Here is a 19,092-nt window from a genome sequence, read left to right as displayed (position 1 = left end):
CCGTCCTATCCCCAATTACCCGTATACTAAATTCCCTGTCCTTATTTAACATTACCCTGCCTCCTATTTTCCTCTCCCCCCCCCTTTTCCCTTTCCCCCCTTACGCTGACGTTCAGTTTTTGTTAAAGAAATCGATGAACAGCTGCCAACTCCGGGCGAACCCCTGTAGACCCTCTGAAAGCAAACTTGATTTTCTCCAGACTGAGAAACTCGACCATATCGCTGACCCACACTCCTGGTTTCGGGGGCTCCGAGTCCCTTCATCTCAGCAAGATCCGTCTCCGGGCCACCGGGGAGGAGAAGGCCAAGATATCGGCCACCCTCCCCCCCCTTTGCCCCCGGATCTTCCAACATCCCAAATATTGCCAATTCTGGACTCGGAGTTACCCTCCCTTCCTGGACTTCTGGCATAACATCTGCAAATCCCGGCCAGAACTCCCTCAGTTTCAGACATGCCCAAAACATATGAACATGGTTGGCCGGGCTACCCCCACACCGCCCACATCTGTCCTCCACCTCCTCGAAGAACCTACTCATCCGGGCTACCGCTATGTGGGCCCTGTGGACTACCTTGACCTGAATCAAGCCGAGTCTAGCACAGGACGAGGATGCATTTACCCTTTTCAAGGCTTTTTCCCACAGTTCAGTTTCCAGCTCCCCTCCCAACCCTCTTCCCACTTCCTTTTCACCTCTTTGATAGGGGCCCCTTCCCATTCGAACAATTCCCTGCATATGTCCAATACCTTCCCACCTCCAACCCCTGTTTTTGACAGCACTTTATCCTGTAGTCCCCTCAGGGGGAGGCGTGGAAAGCTTGGGACCTGTCTCCGTACAAAGTCCCGCACTTGAAGATACCGAAACCCGTTCCCTCCCGGCAAGTCAAACTCCTCCTCAATGTCTCCAAGGTCGGGAAGCCCTCCTGGATGAATAGATCCACAAACGTCTCAACCCCTGTCCACTGCCATACCTTAAAGCCCCCATCCAGCCCCCCGGGACAAACTGGTGATTGTCACAGATCGGTGACCACACTGACGCCCCCTCCAGTCTCATATGCTGCCTCCATTGCCCCCACACCCTCAGGGCTGCCACCACCACAGGACGTGTGGAGTACCGAGCCGGTGAGAACGGCAGGGACGCCGTCAGTAAAGCCTCCAGACTTGTACCTTTACAGGATGCTGCCTCCATCCGCTCCCTAACCGACTCCTCCCCCACTACCCACTTCCTGACCATCGATATGTTGGCAGCCCAGTAATAGTTAATAAAGCTCGGGAGAGCCAATTCCCCTTCCCTGCGGGCCCGTTCCAGGAGTACACTCTTTACTCTCGGGGTTTTACCCACCCATATAAACCTCGATATCGACACATTCATACTTCTGAAAAATGCCTTTGGGACAAAAATCGGGAGACACTGAAAAAAGAAAAGCAGTCTCAGAAGGACAGTCCCCTTCACCGTCTGAACCCTCCCCTCCAGCGTCAGTGGTGAGTGGGAGCATGTCCCACCTACAAAAAACCCTTCTCATTTGATCCACTGCTCTGCCCAAATTTAACTTGTGAAACTGCCCCCAATCCTTGGCCACTTGAATCCCCAGATACCTAAAACTCTTCCCAACCACTTTAAAAGGTAGCTCCTTCAGCCTCCTTTCCTGCCCCCGTGCCTGAATCACAAACATCTCGCTTTTTCCCACGTTTAACTTATAGCCTGCAAATCGCCCAAATTCTCCTAATACCTCCATGATTTCGGTCATCCCCCCCACCGGGTCCGTGATATAAAGCAGCAAATCGTCCGCATAGAGAGAGACCCTGTGCTCCACCTCCCCTCTCACTATTCCCCTCCAGGTATTCGCTGCTCTCAGAGCCATTGCTCAGGGTTCTATGGCCATGGCAAACGGTAATGGGGAGAGCGGGCATCCCTGCCTTGTCCCCCGACAAACCCAAACCTGCCTAAAATATCCCATAGATACTTCCACTCCACTCAGTCGAAAGCCTTCTCCGCGTCCATGGCAACTACCACCTCAACCTCACGCCCCTCCGCTGGCATCATAATTACATTAAGAAGTCGTCTAATGTTGGATGTCAGATGCCTGACTTTACAAATCCCGTCTGATCCTCCCCAATTATCTCCGGGACACAATTCTCTATTCGAGTGGCCGGGATCTTTGCCAATAATTTGGCATCTACATTCAAGAGGGAGTTTGGCCTGTACGATCCACAGCTCTCCGGATCCTTGTCACGCTTCAGGATGAGAGAAATTGGTGCCTGTGATAACGTTGGGGGGAGTACTCCCAGCTCCCTGTACGATCCACAGCTCTCCGGATCCTTGTCCCACTTCAGGATGAGAGAAATTGGTGCCTGGGATCTTCCCCAACACCTTCCTGATAAACGCGACATCATCCCAGTTTGGGGCATATATGTTCACCAGCACCACTGCCATTCCCTCTAGCTTCCCACTAACCATAATAAATCTGCCTCCCGGGTCTACCTCTATCCTCCCCACCTCGAATGTCACCCTTTAATTAATCAGGATAGCCACCCCCCTTGTTTTAAAGTCCAGTTCTGAGTGAAATACTTGCCCGACCCATCCCTTCTTTAATCTAATTTGGTCTCCCAGCTTCAAGTGTGTCTCCTGTAACATAACCACGTCCGCTTTTAACTGTCTCAGGTGTGCGAACACACGAGCTCTCTTAACCGGCCCGTTCAGTCCATGAACATTCCATGTAACCAGTCTGGTCAGGAGGGCTTTTGCCCCCTCCCCTGTCGCTCAACCATGACCTTTCCTAGGCCAGCTCCTAGCCCGTGTTCCACACCTCGCTTGATCCGCCCCTCGGCGGCGACTGCCATCTGACCTCCATCTCCATTCTCTTAACTGTTCCTTACCCGTCAGCAGTACCCCCCACTTTGTCTATCCTCAGCTCTGCCCCCACGTTGCTCCCGTGAACCAGCTATCCAGCTAGCTCAGCATCTCCCACCCTCTGGCATCAAAAAGCCTGCCGACTGCCAGATTCTATCACACCTAGCAATAAAACAAGCACTCAACACAGTAACAACAACCTCAAAAAGCAAACATACCCTCCCCCAACGCGCAGGCAAAGAGGCAAACCCCTCCCCTTTTAACCGATTCTTATCAGTCCTATCACCTTCAAACAGAATCCAACACAAAGGAAGAAGCTTCAAGCAGCTTAAGTGAAATTATGCACGCAAGAATCAACCATCATTCTTGCAGAAACTAAAACAGCCCATCGCATCTCAAAAGTTCTTCCCTCTGTGATATCATACATAAAGCAGGAAATCAAAATCAAATTACACAAGAGAGGAAAGAGAAAAAAAAATATTAAAACACCAAAACCCTTTTCTTCCCGAACATCGCAACTTAACTCACAGAATTAAAAGGCTGAAATTTTAAACAAGACAAAGCAGAACACAGAAGCATGTTTCTCTCCTCCTCGCCACTCCATCCCGTCCCTCAAACTCAGCCCATCACAGTTAGAATTTAACAGTCCTTAATTTAAGAGTCCTTAAACCAGATTATTGTCTTTCATGAAAGTAACCACCTCTTCTGAAGAATTGAAGTACAGCTCCCGGTTCTCGTAGGTCACCCAAAGACGCGCCGGGTATAACAGTCTGAATTTAATGCCTTTCTCAAACTTTGTTGAAACTTGCTCTCCTCTTTGCGAGTTCTGGTCCCCAGTCTTGGTACACCCGGATCTCTGATTGTTCCCACATGTACCGTTTTGTCTGCCTGGCCCACTTCATGATACGCTCCTTGTCGAGGAATCGATGTAGCCTCACAACCATGGCCCTCGGGGGCTCACGTAGGAGCACCCTATGCGCCCGGTCCACCTCCAGCGGCTTGTCAAACACATCGGCCCCGACCATCTCCCGCAACATCTTCCCCACATACGCTCCCGCATCTGATCCCTCCTTCCCCTCTGGCAGCCAGACGATTCGGGTATTTTGCCTGCGAAACCGGTTCTCCGAGTCTTCCACTTTATCAAGCAGTCGTTTCTGGCTGTCCTGTAGTATGCTAATTTCCAAAGCCATTGCAGTGGACTCCTCCTCTCGTTCAGTCGGCAGCTCCTGCAGCTTTAGAATCCTGTCCTTGGGTCGTCATTTTCTCCTCCACCCGGTCAACCACCTCCTTAATCGAAGCTATCATCTGGGTTACATCTTCCGTACGCTCCTTGCGATGCCGGGCGAACTTCTCATCCAGGTACTCGACCCATTGCTCCATCGACCAGTGAGCTGGCGTGGTCACGCTTTGTCTCGTTCCCATTGAGCTCGATGACCTCTGACTCTTGCTTTCACTCATCTTTTGGTTTCTCCTTTTTCGACTCTCATTTGGCCACGATTCCATAAATTGAGGGTCACCTCCTTTTCCTCTCCCTTCGATCAACTTATGTTGAGAAATTTTCTGAAAAATCCGGCTTAAACACCATTAAAAAAAACACTAAGGGCGAGAGCAGCTGAATGTGCGACCGATCCATGGCCGCCACCGGAAGCTAAATTTGTTTTTTAAAAACCATACTGCAAGCTATGTGGGATGATTTCACACAGCAGGACTACTGACCCAAATAGCATGTACTCCGGTTTACCTTATTTCTTCAAATAAAGGTAGTTGCACATATTCGGCAAGTGAATTTTGTGTAAAAGAACTTTGGTTCCAGAACTGCTACAACAAAATGTGTTAAATGCCAATCTGCACAGTACCACGCATCAAGATGCCGGGGCTGCCAGTCAGCAGATAAACAAAACAAAATAAAGACAACAATAAATTTGGGTGGGGGGGGGGGGGGGGGGAGAGTCTGCTTGCATTCTTCATCACAATTCTTTGCATCTGTTTATCGCCTTGAAGCATGACAAATTTGACAACCGAGGTCTAAATTATTTCCCACTTACTCTTTCATTACTGCGTACCACACAGGGATTGGCAGTAGGCAATAAATGTAATAGGTCCAGGGACAGCTCTGAATCAGCAGAAACAGTGTTATCACCATGCCGGCCCCAGTGAATACTGCGGGTAGGTGATTATTGGAGGGCAGCTGTAAAACAGATGAAATACAATATAGATTTACAATGAGGTCGAACAACCGCCTCTGAAATTACACAAATAAGTCAAGAGAACAAAATAGTTCCAGGGAAGCTCCGTCATGATTATTTTTAGCGATTTGAAAGGGCTACAACTTTAAACTGCTAAGAGACATTTTGAAAGGCTCCAAATCCCATGGGCACAGTGGTTAGTATTGTTGCTTCTCAGTGCCAGGGTCCCAGATTCGATTCCCGGCTTGGGTCACTGTCTGTGCAGAGTCTGCACATTCTCCCCGTGTCTGCGTGGGTTTCCTCCGGGTGCTCCGTTTTTTTCCCACAAGTCCCGAAAGACGTGCTATTAGGTAATTTGGACATTCTGAATTCTCCCTCTGTGTACCCGAACAGGCGCCGGAGTGTGGCGACTAGGGGATTTTCACAATAACTTCATTGCAGTGTTAATGTAAGCCTACTTGTGACAATAAAGATTACGAAAGAGATTAAAAATTCTAGGAACGATTTTCCCGTTTTACGGTTACTTAACTGGACTTCCCCCCCCTCCCTTAAATCAAAGTTCCCAAGAGTTACTGCATCATTTTTCATACTCCGTTCAGTAGTTTGCACGCACCTTGTCCAGTTTGGAGATTGGCTGGCTTAGTCCTGTATGGCGTTTGACAATTAACACAAAAGCGTAGGATATCCATCCCACAAATCCCAGCACAACACTAATTCCCAAGAAGACTCGGTCATAAGTATGGTAGTAAGAGAGCCCTTCCAGAGCAAGGTTTACTAATGACTTGCAAAGACTGATCTGCAAGAGAAAACAATGTGGTAATTGGAAATTATTTCACAAATAGAAACCATTGTCCTTAGCCTGGAGTGAATATTAATCTTATGGTTATATTTCTTTCCGTTACCTAGTGCCCTGGGCGGTCCGCAGTAATAAAAGAGTGAAGTAGGAAATAATTGAGACTTTGGTTGTCAAATTTGTCGTGCTTTGTGGCGATAAGCAGATGCAGAAAGTTTGTGATGAAGAATGAAAACAAGAGTTTCTTTTCCCCCAATTTATTGTTGCTTTTTTCATTAATCTACTGGCTGGCAGTCTTGGTGTGATGATGCACACCACTGTTGGTGCTGTGCAGATTGAGGTTTAACATATTCGGTTGTTGCTCTTTTTAACACAAGTTTTCTTTAACACTGAATTTATTTGCACAATAGGCGTACTTTTCTTTTTGAAGTAATCAGGTAAACCGGGGTAACTTTTATTTGGTAGTTTTGCTAAGTGCGTTCTATAGATATGCCTTCTAGTGTGTTTTGTTCTTTTAAACAATTACACCATTACAAAAATTATACAATTGTAAAGAAAATTCCAAGATCTTATAAAGGCCAGAATGGGGCAAAGGGGGCGGGATTCTCTCAGCCCGGGGCCAGGCTGGAGAATCCCCGCGACCGGCGCAAATCGCGCCACGCCGCCCCGAGATTCTCTATGCGCCCCCCCCCCCCCCGATTCTTGGCCCAGGATGGGCTGAGCGGCCTTCGTAAAAAGCTCAAGTCCTGCCAGCGCCGTCTACACCTGCTCTCAGCCGGTGGGAACTTGTCGTGGAAGGATTGGGGGGCAGCCTGATTGGGGGGCAGCCTCTCTGGCTGGGGGCCTCCTTTCTTCCGTGCCGTCCCCTGTAGCCCTGTGCCATGTTGCGTCGGGGCCGGCGCGCTGAAGGGAGCCACTGCGCATGCACCGCGCATACGCGGATCCCACAGCGTCCAGTTGACGCCGGGATCAGCAGCTGGAGCGGCGTGAACCGCCCCAATGCCGTGCTGGCCCCCTGTAGGGGCCAGAATTGCTGATCCTGAGGCCGTGTTGACACCGTCGAGAAACGCGTCAACACTTAGCCTCAGGATCACAGAATCCCGCCCAGGACCTTTGATAGCTCACACCAAATTTTTCTACATTACTTTAGTTATTAGTTTGATATTAGTTTTATCTCTCATTTATAAACCTTTGGACATTAAGGCAACCCACGATATGGTGACTTTAAAAAAAATATTTTACAGGTCAACATTTATTGCCCATCCATAAATGCCCGAGAAGCTGGAGGTGGGCTGCCTTCCTGAAATCGCTGCAGCCCCTTTGGTGTAGGTACATCCACAGTGCTGTTAGGAAGGATGTCCCAGGAGTTTGATCCAGTGACAGTGAATGAACCACAACATGGTTCCAAGTCAGAATAGTGCGGGGAAACTTGCAGCTGGTGGTATTTAGGGCAGGAAAGTGGAGTTGGAAGTAGAAAATCACCAGTGGCTCAGTTAACAGCACTCTCAACCCTGAGTCAGAAGGTAAGAGTTCAGAGACTTCAGCATTAAAACAATGTCGGCTCTTCAAAACATTGGCCGCAATTTAACGGGAACATTTCTTTTTTTTAAAAATAATTTTTATTAAGGTTTTTACAGAATATCAATAACAAAATGAAAAAGGAACCCAACAGGGTTAAACACAAAACAGTCAAAAAACAACCCTCCATACCCCCCTTCCCCTGTACAAAAAAAAAATTAACACCCCAACTTAACACAGAGCCAACATAGCAAATATATACACCCCCTCAGATCCCCCAGTGTAAATAAACATAAATAATGTAAACCACCCCCCCCCCCCACCCCGAGTTGCTGCTGCCATTGACCAATGTCTACCGTTCTACCAGGAAGTCTAAGAACGGTTGCCACTGCCTGAAGAACCCTTGTACCGACCCTCTCAAGGCGAATTTCACCCTCTCCAACTTAATAAACCCCGCCATATCGCTGATCCAGGATTCCATGCTTGGGGGCCTCGCGTCCTTCCACTGAAGAAGAATCCTCCGCCAGGCTACCAGGGACGCAAAGGCCAGAATACCGGCCTCTTTCGCCTCCTGCACTCCCGGCTGGAACATTTCTAAGTGTCATTTTGGGCACAACGGCCGGGGTGTTTCTCGACAGCCTCGTCGGCGTGATCGCGGCCCGTATTTAACAGCACTTAGTGCCGAAAATAAGCACCCACGAATCTCTCGCGATTACTGGCTGTCTCGCCGCCTGATTCTCCGGACCCGCGCTTCAGTGCCTCGCCGCTACTTTTAAACGCTCCCTCAACACCCACTCCCAGCCAACGCGCAAGCATGGCAGCGCAGAGACATGCTCCTCGCTTTGGGGTTGCCGACCCTCACCTGAGGAAAGAGCTGCACTCCGAAAGCTCGTGATTCCAAACAAACCTGTTGGACTTCAACCTGGTGTTGTGAGACTTCTTACTGTGCCCACCCTGGGATCTCCACATCAATCTTGCTAATGAGATGGAGGTGAATGAAAATGAGGGTTAAGGACACGCTCGCCATTCTTGGGCGCGATCCGGAACTCGCCATCAGGAGCTGGTCGGTTAAATTACAAACGGATTCGCGCCTCGATTTTGGCCTTTCCCACTATTTATCCAGCCCGCCCAGATCCGCACCGGATGCAACGCAGTGGTTAAATTGCGCCCATCAACTCTATTTGTGTCGGCAGATGCTGCCAGACCTGCTGAGTCGTGTAACAATTTTCTGTCTTCACTCCAGAAGGTATCCATTTGGACTTGCATTTGCCTCGCTGAAAAGCTTATCTTGTGTGGGTGAGAGAAGACTGCATTGTGCTGGTGAGAATTGCACTAGTCTGCTCGCTACAGGGTCTCCTATCCTTTTGCCCGTAGCCCATGCTGCTTTACGAAATGCAGCACGACCCTTGGCACCTTGTCCTTAGGGCTCGAAGGAAGATGCAAAGCTTTGCCTGTATCGTCTGTTACGGAGGGATGAAACTTGCAATGTTTATACATGTTACTGAAGCTACATTCAGTAGATTTCCACTACTTTCCCACATCATCCCTCAATGGACAAACTCATGTTTTAAGGTTATGCCCCCATGTTCTAGATTCTTCCACCAGAGGAATTGATTTCTCTCTATCCACCCAACCAAATCCGTTTATCATCTTAAAAACTTCAATAAGATCACCCCTTAATCTTCTATATTCATGGGAAAACATGCCCATTGAGGGATGATGTGGGGAAGCATTTCTTAAGCACAAAGAGTAGCAGAAATCTAGAATTCACTCCCCAAAAATCAAAACCCACTGAGATTTGAAATTGATGTTTGGCAGGGAACTAATACAGGTAAATGGAGATGAGATATGGAGCAGCCATGATACAATTGAAAGGCAGAACAGGTTTGAGGAGGTCGATTGGCCTCCCTCTATTCCTATACCCCTGTGACAGTGTCAGAATCGCTTCTGTCTCCACGATCAGTCAGGGATTTGTTTCTGTCCAGGTTTATTTGTTGAAGCTGCCACTCCTATAATAATCTTGCTCCTCCGAATATTTTGAACAGAAAATGCAATCCGCAGATGGCACAAAGGGAAAGGGTAAATAATGAAAGGAACAGCTTCACCACAGGAGCAGGAACCCTGTTTCAAGGCGAACATAACTGAATGGGATATGCTTGTAAAATCAATACAAAAAAATGCGAGTTTGCTTTCTTAAACCTTTGCACGTAGTCTCTTGGGCAGCCAGTTTCCATAATAGTGGGCATCAAGTGAAAAAAATACAAAATGTTTGGATGAAATTTAGATTTGGCAGGCTGCTTACCAGAATATAAATTTTTCTTTTCTCAAAAATGTTAAGAAGTGTATTGTATTCTTTGAATCATTGAATTTACAGTGCAGAAGGATGCCATTCGGCCCATCGAGTCTGCACCGGCTCTTGGAAAGAGCACCCTACTTAAGCCCACACCTCCACCCTATCCCCATAACTCCACCTAACCTAAGTGCAATTTAGCACGGCCAATCCACCTAACCTGCACATCTTTGGACTGTGGGAGGAAACCGGAGCACCCGGAGGAAACCCACGCAGACACGGGGAGAACGTGCAGACTCCACACAGACAGCGACCCAAGCCGGGAATCGAACCCGGGACCCTGGAGCTGTGAAGCAACAGTGCTAACCACTATGCTACCGTGCCGCCTTGAAATAGAGGCTTCCCAAAGTACGGTGGAGTGTACCAAGAGGCTGTACATTGAATTTTAGATCTGAACAGAGGCAGGGTCAGAGAGGTATTCGTTTAATGGGCTTCCAAAAAAACAAAAACAGGGTAACAATGCATTTTCATTCTTCATTGAAATAATAAGTCAACAGTATACTTCTTGTTTAAAGTGCTCATAACATGGAATCAATTTGCCAACGTAAATGACTGCACTTTCAATGTGACACTTACCGCTTCATCGTACTGTTGTTGCTGAATATATAATCGGGCTGTGCGAAGCATGTCCTGCCCCTTGGAAAGGGGAAGAGGTCTGTCGAAAGAAAATGAACACTTGAAACTCTGAATCCTCAGTCAACCTCAACTTTTCACTGACCACTGATTTAAATTCCAATGCCATGGAAATGGTGCAATTCTGGATGCAAACACGACTTTAAACTAGATTATATACATTATTCCGTTAAAGTGCATCTTTAACAAGCTGCAAGTGAAACTCACTAGCGAAATATGCAAAATGACTTGCTTGATCTTGGTAACCAACTGAACCCAATTAGGCCAATGCCAAAACGGAACTTATAGATAGATATAAATAAATAAATTATATATATATATATCACTGAGATTGCAAAAATTAGTCTCATAAATGAACTGTTCAAAATCATTTCATATTAAAAATATGGGCGGCACGGTAGCATAGTGGTTAGCACTGTTGCTTCACAGCGCCCCGGTCGATTCCCGGCTTGGGTCACTGTCTGTGCAGAGTCTGCATGTTCTCCCTGCGTCTGAGTGGGTTTCCTCCGGGTGCTCCGGTTTCCTCCCACAAGTCCCGAAAGACGTGCTGCTAGATAATTTGGGCATTCTGAATTCTCCCTCTGTGTACCCGAATAGGCACCGGAAAATGGCGACTAGGGGCTTTTCACAGTGACTTCATTGCAGTGTTAATGTAAGCCGACTTGTGACAATAAAGATTATTAAAATTAAATGGACATGGCTGTAATATTCTGGAGGTACTACAACAGTAGGTGGTGCTATCAGTGTAATGTTACTCGACAAACCAGTTCAGCTTCTGATTGACTGGAAAATTTACCAAATTAATAAAACAAAGTTAATAAAGAGCAATAATGTTTCACAAGACTCGTAGAATATAGAAACAGGCTGATGATATCTGAAGATCTCCTTTCATCAATTGGAAGCCCAAAGGGAAGAGTCGAGTTGGACACAGTGCTATAAAGAGAGATTGCACCATCGTCGGAACATTAATGAGTTAAACGATTTTTAAAAGTCAGCAGCAGCAAATTGTAAACCTACGCGGAGTTACAGCAGCGTGTGGGGTAGTGAAGAAAAAGATTTTTTAAATGCCGTACATTCATAGAGCGCCTTTCACGACATCAGGACATACCAAGTTGCTTCACAGCATTGTGTTAATGATCAGATAATCTATTGCAATGTTGATTGACGGATAATTATTAGCCAGGACACCACGAGTAACTCCCCTGCTCTTCAAAATAGTGCCATTGGGTCTTCTATGCGCACCTTTATTTAATGTTTCGTATAAAAGACAGCACATCCAATAGTGCAGCACTCCCTCAGGACAGCACTGGACCGTTAGTTCTTAAGTCTCCGGAGCGGAGCTTGAATCTACAATCTTCTGACCCATAGGTGAGAGTGTTATCAAGTGAACCATTGGACTGCTCGTTTAGAAAATGGACAGCAGCACTGTGAACAACCTCACCCCCCTTTCAGCCACCATCCTTACCTTTGCAGCAAGGAGAAAAAAGTCCACTGGGACTACCTGTCTTCTCCAGATGAATAATAATTGAACCTCCAGAGCACTCCCTCGCCCGTACCCGCCACGAGAACAGGGTGGGCCCAAGAACCCTTTTCAGGTTACAATTAAATTGTCTCTTCTCTTGCAGATGAAATGCCCAATGAAGAGAAATGCCCAGAGATAAAATAAACCCATCCAAACCATGTCCAGTGTCCATCGGTACACTGCCAGCCCCTCACCCACAGAGCAGAAAATAGCAAACACCCCAACTCACTGAGCAGAAATTGTCACAATTAAATCCCTCACATCCTGGTTGGAAGTACGATGATGGAACCTTCCCACGGGGAAAAGATCCACCAGAGGTAAAACATCCTGATCGGCCCTGCCTCACCCTGCTGCTGAGGGGCGAATGGTTTGATGCAACCAGTGCACGCCTACCTCCCCCAAACCCACCACCACCAACTCGGGAAGAAAAACTAACCAGTTGAAAAAAAATTATTATTATCTCCCTCCACCACCAAGGAAGAAATGGCCCATTGTCACCCCCACGACCCTGCTGAGGGGCAAATTGGCCTAAGACACCTCGCTACACTGATGGTAACATCGCTAAGGGGCCACACTGCTGCCTACGCAATCTTCTATTAACTCCACCCTTATTTGCTTCTCTGTACTAATCTCCTCCTCAATCCTTCACCTTTCCCCCCTCCCTTCCCATGGTGGGATCAGCCATAATCACATTGAAGGTGCTTAGGCCCGGGGAGGCTAAATTGCCTACAGCCGCTCCTAGTTCATGTGTTCTAGGGAGGACATGCTCTGGCTGATTTTGCAATCCAACTCTTGGTGTCGGTAACAGGTGAGGAACATATCAGCCATGAGTGAATGGCGGAGCAGACTTGATGGGCCGAATAGCCTAATTCTACTCCTATATCTTATGAACTTATGAATTCTCTCTCCATCTCACTTTCCTCAGTCTTGTTCCTCTCCTCTTCCTCCCCATTTCACTTTCCCTCTCGCCTTCCATTCCTTAATTTACTGTCCCCCCTTTCTCCTCCACTCCCTCTCTCACTACTTCTCCTTCCATCCACATCCACTCCTTTTCCCCGTCTCACTTTCGCACCTCCTCTCCATCTCATTTGTCTCCTCCTCTTTCCACTCTCCGGCTCTCCCCTCCCTCTGTTCACTTTAAGCAAGGTAGCACGGTGGTTAGCACAGTTGCTTCACAGCTCCAGGGTCCCAGGTTCGATTTCTGGCTTGGGTCACTGCCTGTGCGGAGTCTGCACGTTCTCCCAGTGTGTACGTGGGTTTCCTCCGGGTGCTCCGGTTTCCTCCCACAGTCCAAAGATGTGCAGGTTAGGTGGATTGGCCATGATAAATTACCCTTAGTTTCTAAAAGTTGAGCTGCAGTTACTGGGTACGGGATAGGGTGCAGGCGTGGGCTTAAGTAGGGTGCTCTTTCCAAGGGCCGGTGCAGACTCGATGGGCTGAATGGCCTCCTTCTGTACTGTAAATTCTATGATTCTATTCCCCTAGCCTCTAATGCTGTTTGAGCTATATCGTAACTCTCCTGTGCAACATCAGGAGAGATGGATGAGTATTAGTAAGAATTTTTTAATTTAAAAAAATAAATTTAGAGTACCCAATTCATTTTTTCCAATTAAGGGGCAATTTAGCGTGGCCAATCCACCTACCCGGCACATCTTTTGGGTTGTGGGGGCAAAACCCACGCAGACATGGGGAGAATGTGCAAACTGCACACAGACAGTGACCCAGAGCCGGGATCGAACCTGGGTCCTCGCCGCCATGAGGCAGCAGTGCTAACCCACTGTGCCACCGTGCTGCCCCCTTACTTTAATGGGAAATAGATAGAAGAGATCATTTTTGTTCATTTAAGAACACAAGGTCATATTTTTGACTGTTCAGAGAAATACACCAGGACTATGTGCTTTCCAGTTCAATGTACAACTTGCTCATGAAATAAGGGGAACATGTGGCTTCGAAATAAACAATTCAGGAGAATCATTTCAGGTCGCAGTAATGAAAGCCAGTTGCCAAGACAAAGCATGCCTATCATAATGATTCAAGCAGCTAACAAGGATTTGCTTTTTTAGAAATAAAGGATAAAATCCACACATTTACAGATCAAATTTGCAACTTTAGAAGAAAATGATGCAATATTTAAGAACCCCTACAGTGCAGAAGGAGGTCATTCAGCCGATCGGGTCTACCGCCCCCCCCCCCCCCCCCCCCCCCCCCCCCCCCCGCCGAAAGAGCACCTCATCCAGGCCCACTCCTCCACCCAACCCACACATCTTTGAGCACTATGGGGCAATATAGCACGGCCAATTCACCCAGCCTGCACATCTCTGGACCATGGAGGAAACCGGAGCACCCGGAGGACATCCACGCAGACACGGGGAGAACGTGCAGACTCGACACAGTCACCCAAGGCTGGAATCGATCCCGGGTCCCCAGCGCTACGAGGTAGCAGCGCCAACCACTGTGCCACCGCACTGTCCAATTCTTGTCATAAATTGTGCTTGTAACTTTTTGTTATATCTATCCATTTTTGGCCAAGTTCAAATGCAAAAGTATATATACTTTATATCTGAAAAAAGCAAATCTCTGTAATTAAGTCGTTCAGTGAAGTGCACATTGTGGAATGTGCCAGATATAATGAAATATGCCCTCTTACAGATCTGCGTTAATCTCAATAAAGCATTTAACTGAATGGTCTCCTGAATTCTATTATGGGTTTGTTTGTGATATGAGAGGATGCTCCTCCTGCCCTATGCCAGATATGCAGAGGAGGCTGTAGCAAGGCATTGTATGACTGTAAGGACGATGAACAACCCAGGTGGCACAATGTCCAGCAGGAGCTGCACTGATTAAAAGAGGAGCATCAAGACAATGATTCAAAGTCAGGTAACAAGGCATCAATGAAAGCTGTATTAAAAAACAACACAGGAATAATTAATTGCCTGGTCGACAGAGTCCACTGAACAGAAAACAATAGCAGTGACCTTTAGAATCGATTCTAACATTTTCCCTACCACTGCTGTAAGGCTAACAGGTCTGCCGATGCTGGTTTTCTCTCTCCCTCCCTTTGGAACAAGTGGGGTGACATTTTCTACCTTTCAATCTCAAGGAACGGTTCCAGAATCTACAGAATTCTGGAAGATGATCACCAATGCATCCACTATCGCCAGAGCTACCTCTTTGAATACTCTGGGTTGTAGAATATCAGCTCCTGGGGACTTATCAATCTACATTTCCATTAATTTAATCAATACAACATTCTTACCAATTCTAATTTCTTTCAATTGCTTATTCTTCCTTGTCCCTCAGACCTCTAATTCTTGGAGATTTGAATCTTCCTCAATTATAGCAGGCACTGTCTCAAAGCAAAGAAGGATGCTAAATAATGATGCATGCTCATCGTGGTGAGTTGTACATTCAATTTTAGTGAGGATTCCACATACCGTGCAGCACTCAGTGGAGTTCCTCTTCCACTGCCTGACACTGAACCTGAAGCTGCAGTACCTTCCCGCTCAGGTCTCAGCCTGTGTCATCATTGGCCCCTTGTGAATCGGAAGGGACCAGATTGTTGAATCCATTCAACATAATTTACTAAAGCAGAAAGGGAGAAAGCAATATTTGCTTCAGTTATTACTACGTTCTGCACTCGCTACGCAGACTGAAACAGGTTTCACAGGCAGAAGCTTTCAGCAATGTCACGGCAGGGACATGGCCTGGCCCGGAAAATGCTGTGCGCCGTTCGACGGAACCGGAAAATCCCACTGGTGGGAGGGGCCATAAAATTCCGTCCTCGAAGTCTAGTATCCTCTAGGCCGAGGAAAAGAACAATCTCCTGACATCTGAGTTCTGTCCTCGAGTAATTTATACACGGGGCCCTGGTCCTACCCAGCACAACCAACTGTATAAACACAAAAACGCTAAACAAAATAATGGGATGAAAGAGGGGACGTATCTATAGGCCGAGGTGGTTTACATTTGAGGGAAGTAAAATAAGCAGCCTGGAAAATTGGGAATGGATTAGTTATAATCTTCTGAGACTTGCTGGATTCACGGATAATTATAGCTTCAGATTGGAAGATAGCAAAAATTATACCCTTATTCCAAAAAAAAATGAGATAGTAAAATCTGCAAGACACTGTGTTTTACGCCAACAGTTCACAAATTGTGAAAAACTATCACCGAGGAGACTTGGAAAATAGAAGCTGATTCAGAAGAATAAGCAAGACATGTGAAAAGTAGGTCATGTCTAAATAACAGAGTAGAGCTCTTTGACAGATGTGCATAGAGGGTGATCAATGGATGTCATATACAGACATTTTCCGATGACATTTAATAAGGTTCCATACAAGAGATTGCCAGATAGAAAAAATGAGATGCATGAAACTGGAGGCATGCACGAGAAACTGGATGGGCAGGTAGGAAACAGAGAGCTAGAATAAAAGGGTTTTTTCAAATTCATTCACGGGATAGAACATAGAACATAGAAAAATACAGCACAGAACAGGCCCTTTGGCCCACGATGTTGTGCCGAACCTTTGTCCTAGATTAATCATAGATTATCATAGAATTTACAATGCAAAAGGAGGCCATTCGGCCCATTGAGTCTGCACCGGCTCTTGGAAAGAGCACCCTACCCAAGGTCAACACCTCCACCCAACACTAAGGGCAATTTTGGACACTAAGGGCAATTTATCATGGCCAATCCACCTAACCTGCACATCTTTGGACTGTGGGAGGAAACCGGAGCACCCGGAGGAAACCCACGCACACACGGGGAGGATGTGCAGACTCCGCACAGACAGTGACCCAAGCCGGAATCGACCCTGGGACCCTGGAGCTGTGAAGCAATTGTGCTCTCCACAATGCTACCGTGCTGCCCTTAAGAACAAATTAATCTACACTATATCATTCTACCGTAATCCATGTACCTATCCAATAGCTGCTTGAAGGTCCCTAATGTTTCCGACTCAACTACTTCCACAGGCAGTCATTCCATGCCCCCACTACTCTCTGGGTAAAGAACCTACCTCTGACATCCCCCCTATATCTTCCATCATTCACCTTCAATTTATGCCCCCTTGTAATGGTTTGTTCCACCCGAGGAAAGTCTCTGACTGTCTACTTTATCTATTCCCCTGATCATCTTATAAACCTCTATCAAGTCGCCCCTCATCCTTCTCCGTTCCAATGAGAAAAGGCCTAGCACCCTCAACCTTTCCTCGTAAGACCTACTCTCCATTCCAGGCAACATCCTGGTAAATCTCCTTTGCACCTTTTCCAAAGCTTCCACATCCTTCCTAAAATGAGGTGACCAGAACTGTACACAGTACTCCAAATGTGGCCTTACCAAAGGTTTGTACAGCTGCATCATCACCTCACGGCTCTTAAATTCAATCCCTCTGTTAATGAACGCTAGCACACCATAGGCCTTCTTCACAGCTCTATCCACTTGAGTGGCAACTTTCAAAGATGTATGAACATAGACCCCAAGATCTCTCTGCTCCTCCACATTGCCAAGAACTCTACCGTTAACCCTGTATTCCGCATTCATATTCGTCCTTCCAAAATGGACAACCTCACACTTTTCAGGGTTAAACTCCATCTGCCACTTCTCAGCCCAGCTCTGCGTCCTATTTATGTCTCTTTGCAGCCGACAACAGCCCTCCTCACTATCCACAACTCCACCAATCTTCGTATCGTCTGCAAATTTACTAACCCACCCTTCAACTCCCTCATCCAAGTCATTAATGAAAATCACAAACAGCAGAGGACCCAGACTGATCCCTGCGGTACGCCACTGGTAACTGGGATCCAGGCTGAATATTTGCCATCCACCACCACTCTCTGACTTCGATCGGTTAGCCAGTTCGTTATCCAACTGGCCAAATTTCCCACTATCCCATGCCTCCTTACTTTCTGCATAAGCCTACCATGGGGAACCTTATCAAATGCCTTACTAAAATCCATGTACACTACATCCTCTGCTTTACCTTCATCCACACGCTTGGTCACCTCCTCAAATAATTCAATAAGACTTGTAAGGCAAGACCTACCCCTCACAAATCCGTGCTGACTATTCCTAATCAAGCAGTGCCTTTCCAGATGCTCAGAAATCCTACCCTTCAGTACCCTTTCCATTACTTTGCCTACCACCGAAATAAGACTAACTGGCCTGTAATTCCCTAGTCCCTTTTTTGAACAGGGGCACGACATTCGCCACTCTCCAATCCCCTGGTACCACCCCTGTTGACAGTGAGGACGAAAAGATCATTGCCAACAGCTCTGCAATTTCATCTCTTGCTTCCCATAGAATCCTTGGATATATCACGTCAGGCCCGGGGGATTTGTCTATCCTCAAGTTTTTCAAAATGCCCAACACATCTTCCTTCCTAACAAGTATTTCCTCAAGCTTACCAGTCTGTTTCACACTGTCCTCTCCAACAATATGGCCCCTCTCATTTGTAAATACAGAAGAAAAGTACTCGTTCAAGACCTCTCCTATCTCTTCAGACTCAATACACAATCTCCCGCTACTGTCCTTGATCGGACCTACCCTCACTCTAGTCATTCTCATATTTCTCACATATGTGTAAAAGGCCTTGGGGTTTTCGTTGATCCTACCCGCCAAAGATTGTTCATGCCCTCTCTTAGCTCTCCTAATCCCTTTCTTCAGTTCCCTCCTGGCTATCTTGTATCCCTCCAGCGCCCTGTCTGAACCTTGTTTCCTCAGCCTTACATAAGTCTCCTTTTTCCTCTTAACAAGACATTCAACCTCTCTTGTCAACCATGGTTCCCTCACTCGACCATCTCTTCCCTGCCTGACAGGGACATACATATCAAGGACACGTAGTACCTGTTCCTTGAACAAGTTCCACATTTCACTTGTGTCCTTCCCTGACAGCCTATGTTCCCAACTTATGCACTTCAATTCTTGTCTGACAACATCGTATTTACCCTTCCCCCAATTGTAAACCTTGCCCTGTTGCACGCACCTATCCCTCTCCATTACTAAAGTGAAAGTCACAGAATTGTGGTCACTATCTCCAAAATGCTCCCCAACTAACAAATCTATCACTTGCCCTGGTTCATTACCAAGTACCAAATCCAATATTGCCTCCCCTCTGGTCGGGCAATCTACATACTGTGTTGGAAAAGCTTCCTGGACACACTGCACAAACACCACCCCATCCAAACTATTTGATCTAAAGAGTTTCCACTCAATGTTTGGGAAGTTAAAGTCACCCATGACTAC

The 19,092-nt window shown here is 46.9% G+C and overlaps 1 protein-coding gene across 7 annotated transcripts in view; it reads right to left on the bottom strand.

Annotated features, from left to right (window-relative positions):
- Nucleotides 1–19,092, bottom strand: part of pign (phosphatidylinositol glycan anchor biosynthesis, class N) — a 154,570-nt gene that overhangs the window by 63,296 nt on the left and 72,182 nt on the right. For all 7 annotated transcript variants that reach the window (XR_011947909.1, XM_072510117.1, XM_072510118.1 and 4 more), the window contains exons 13-15: nt 10,271–10,349; nt 5,647–5,829; nt 4,893–5,035 (exon numbers count right to left, since the gene is read on the bottom strand). Coding sequence is in view for 6 of the 7 variants with exons in the window: in XM_072510117.1 (XP_072366218.1) it covers nt 4,893–5,035; nt 5,647–5,829; nt 10,271–10,349 (405 nt within the window). In the remaining variant the exon portion in view is untranslated. The remainder of the gene's footprint in view (nt 1–4,892; nt 5,036–5,646; nt 5,830–10,270; nt 10,350–19,092) is intronic.

The sequence above is a fragment of the Scyliorhinus torazame genome, chromosome 6 (genome assembly GCF_047496885.1).
Source record: "Scyliorhinus torazame isolate Kashiwa2021f chromosome 6, sScyTor2.1, whole genome shotgun sequence".
NCBI classification, from domain to species: Eukaryota; Metazoa; Chordata; class Chondrichthyes; order Carcharhiniformes; family Scyliorhinidae; genus Scyliorhinus; species Scyliorhinus torazame.
This window is presented reverse-complemented; position numbering and strand designations above follow the sequence as displayed.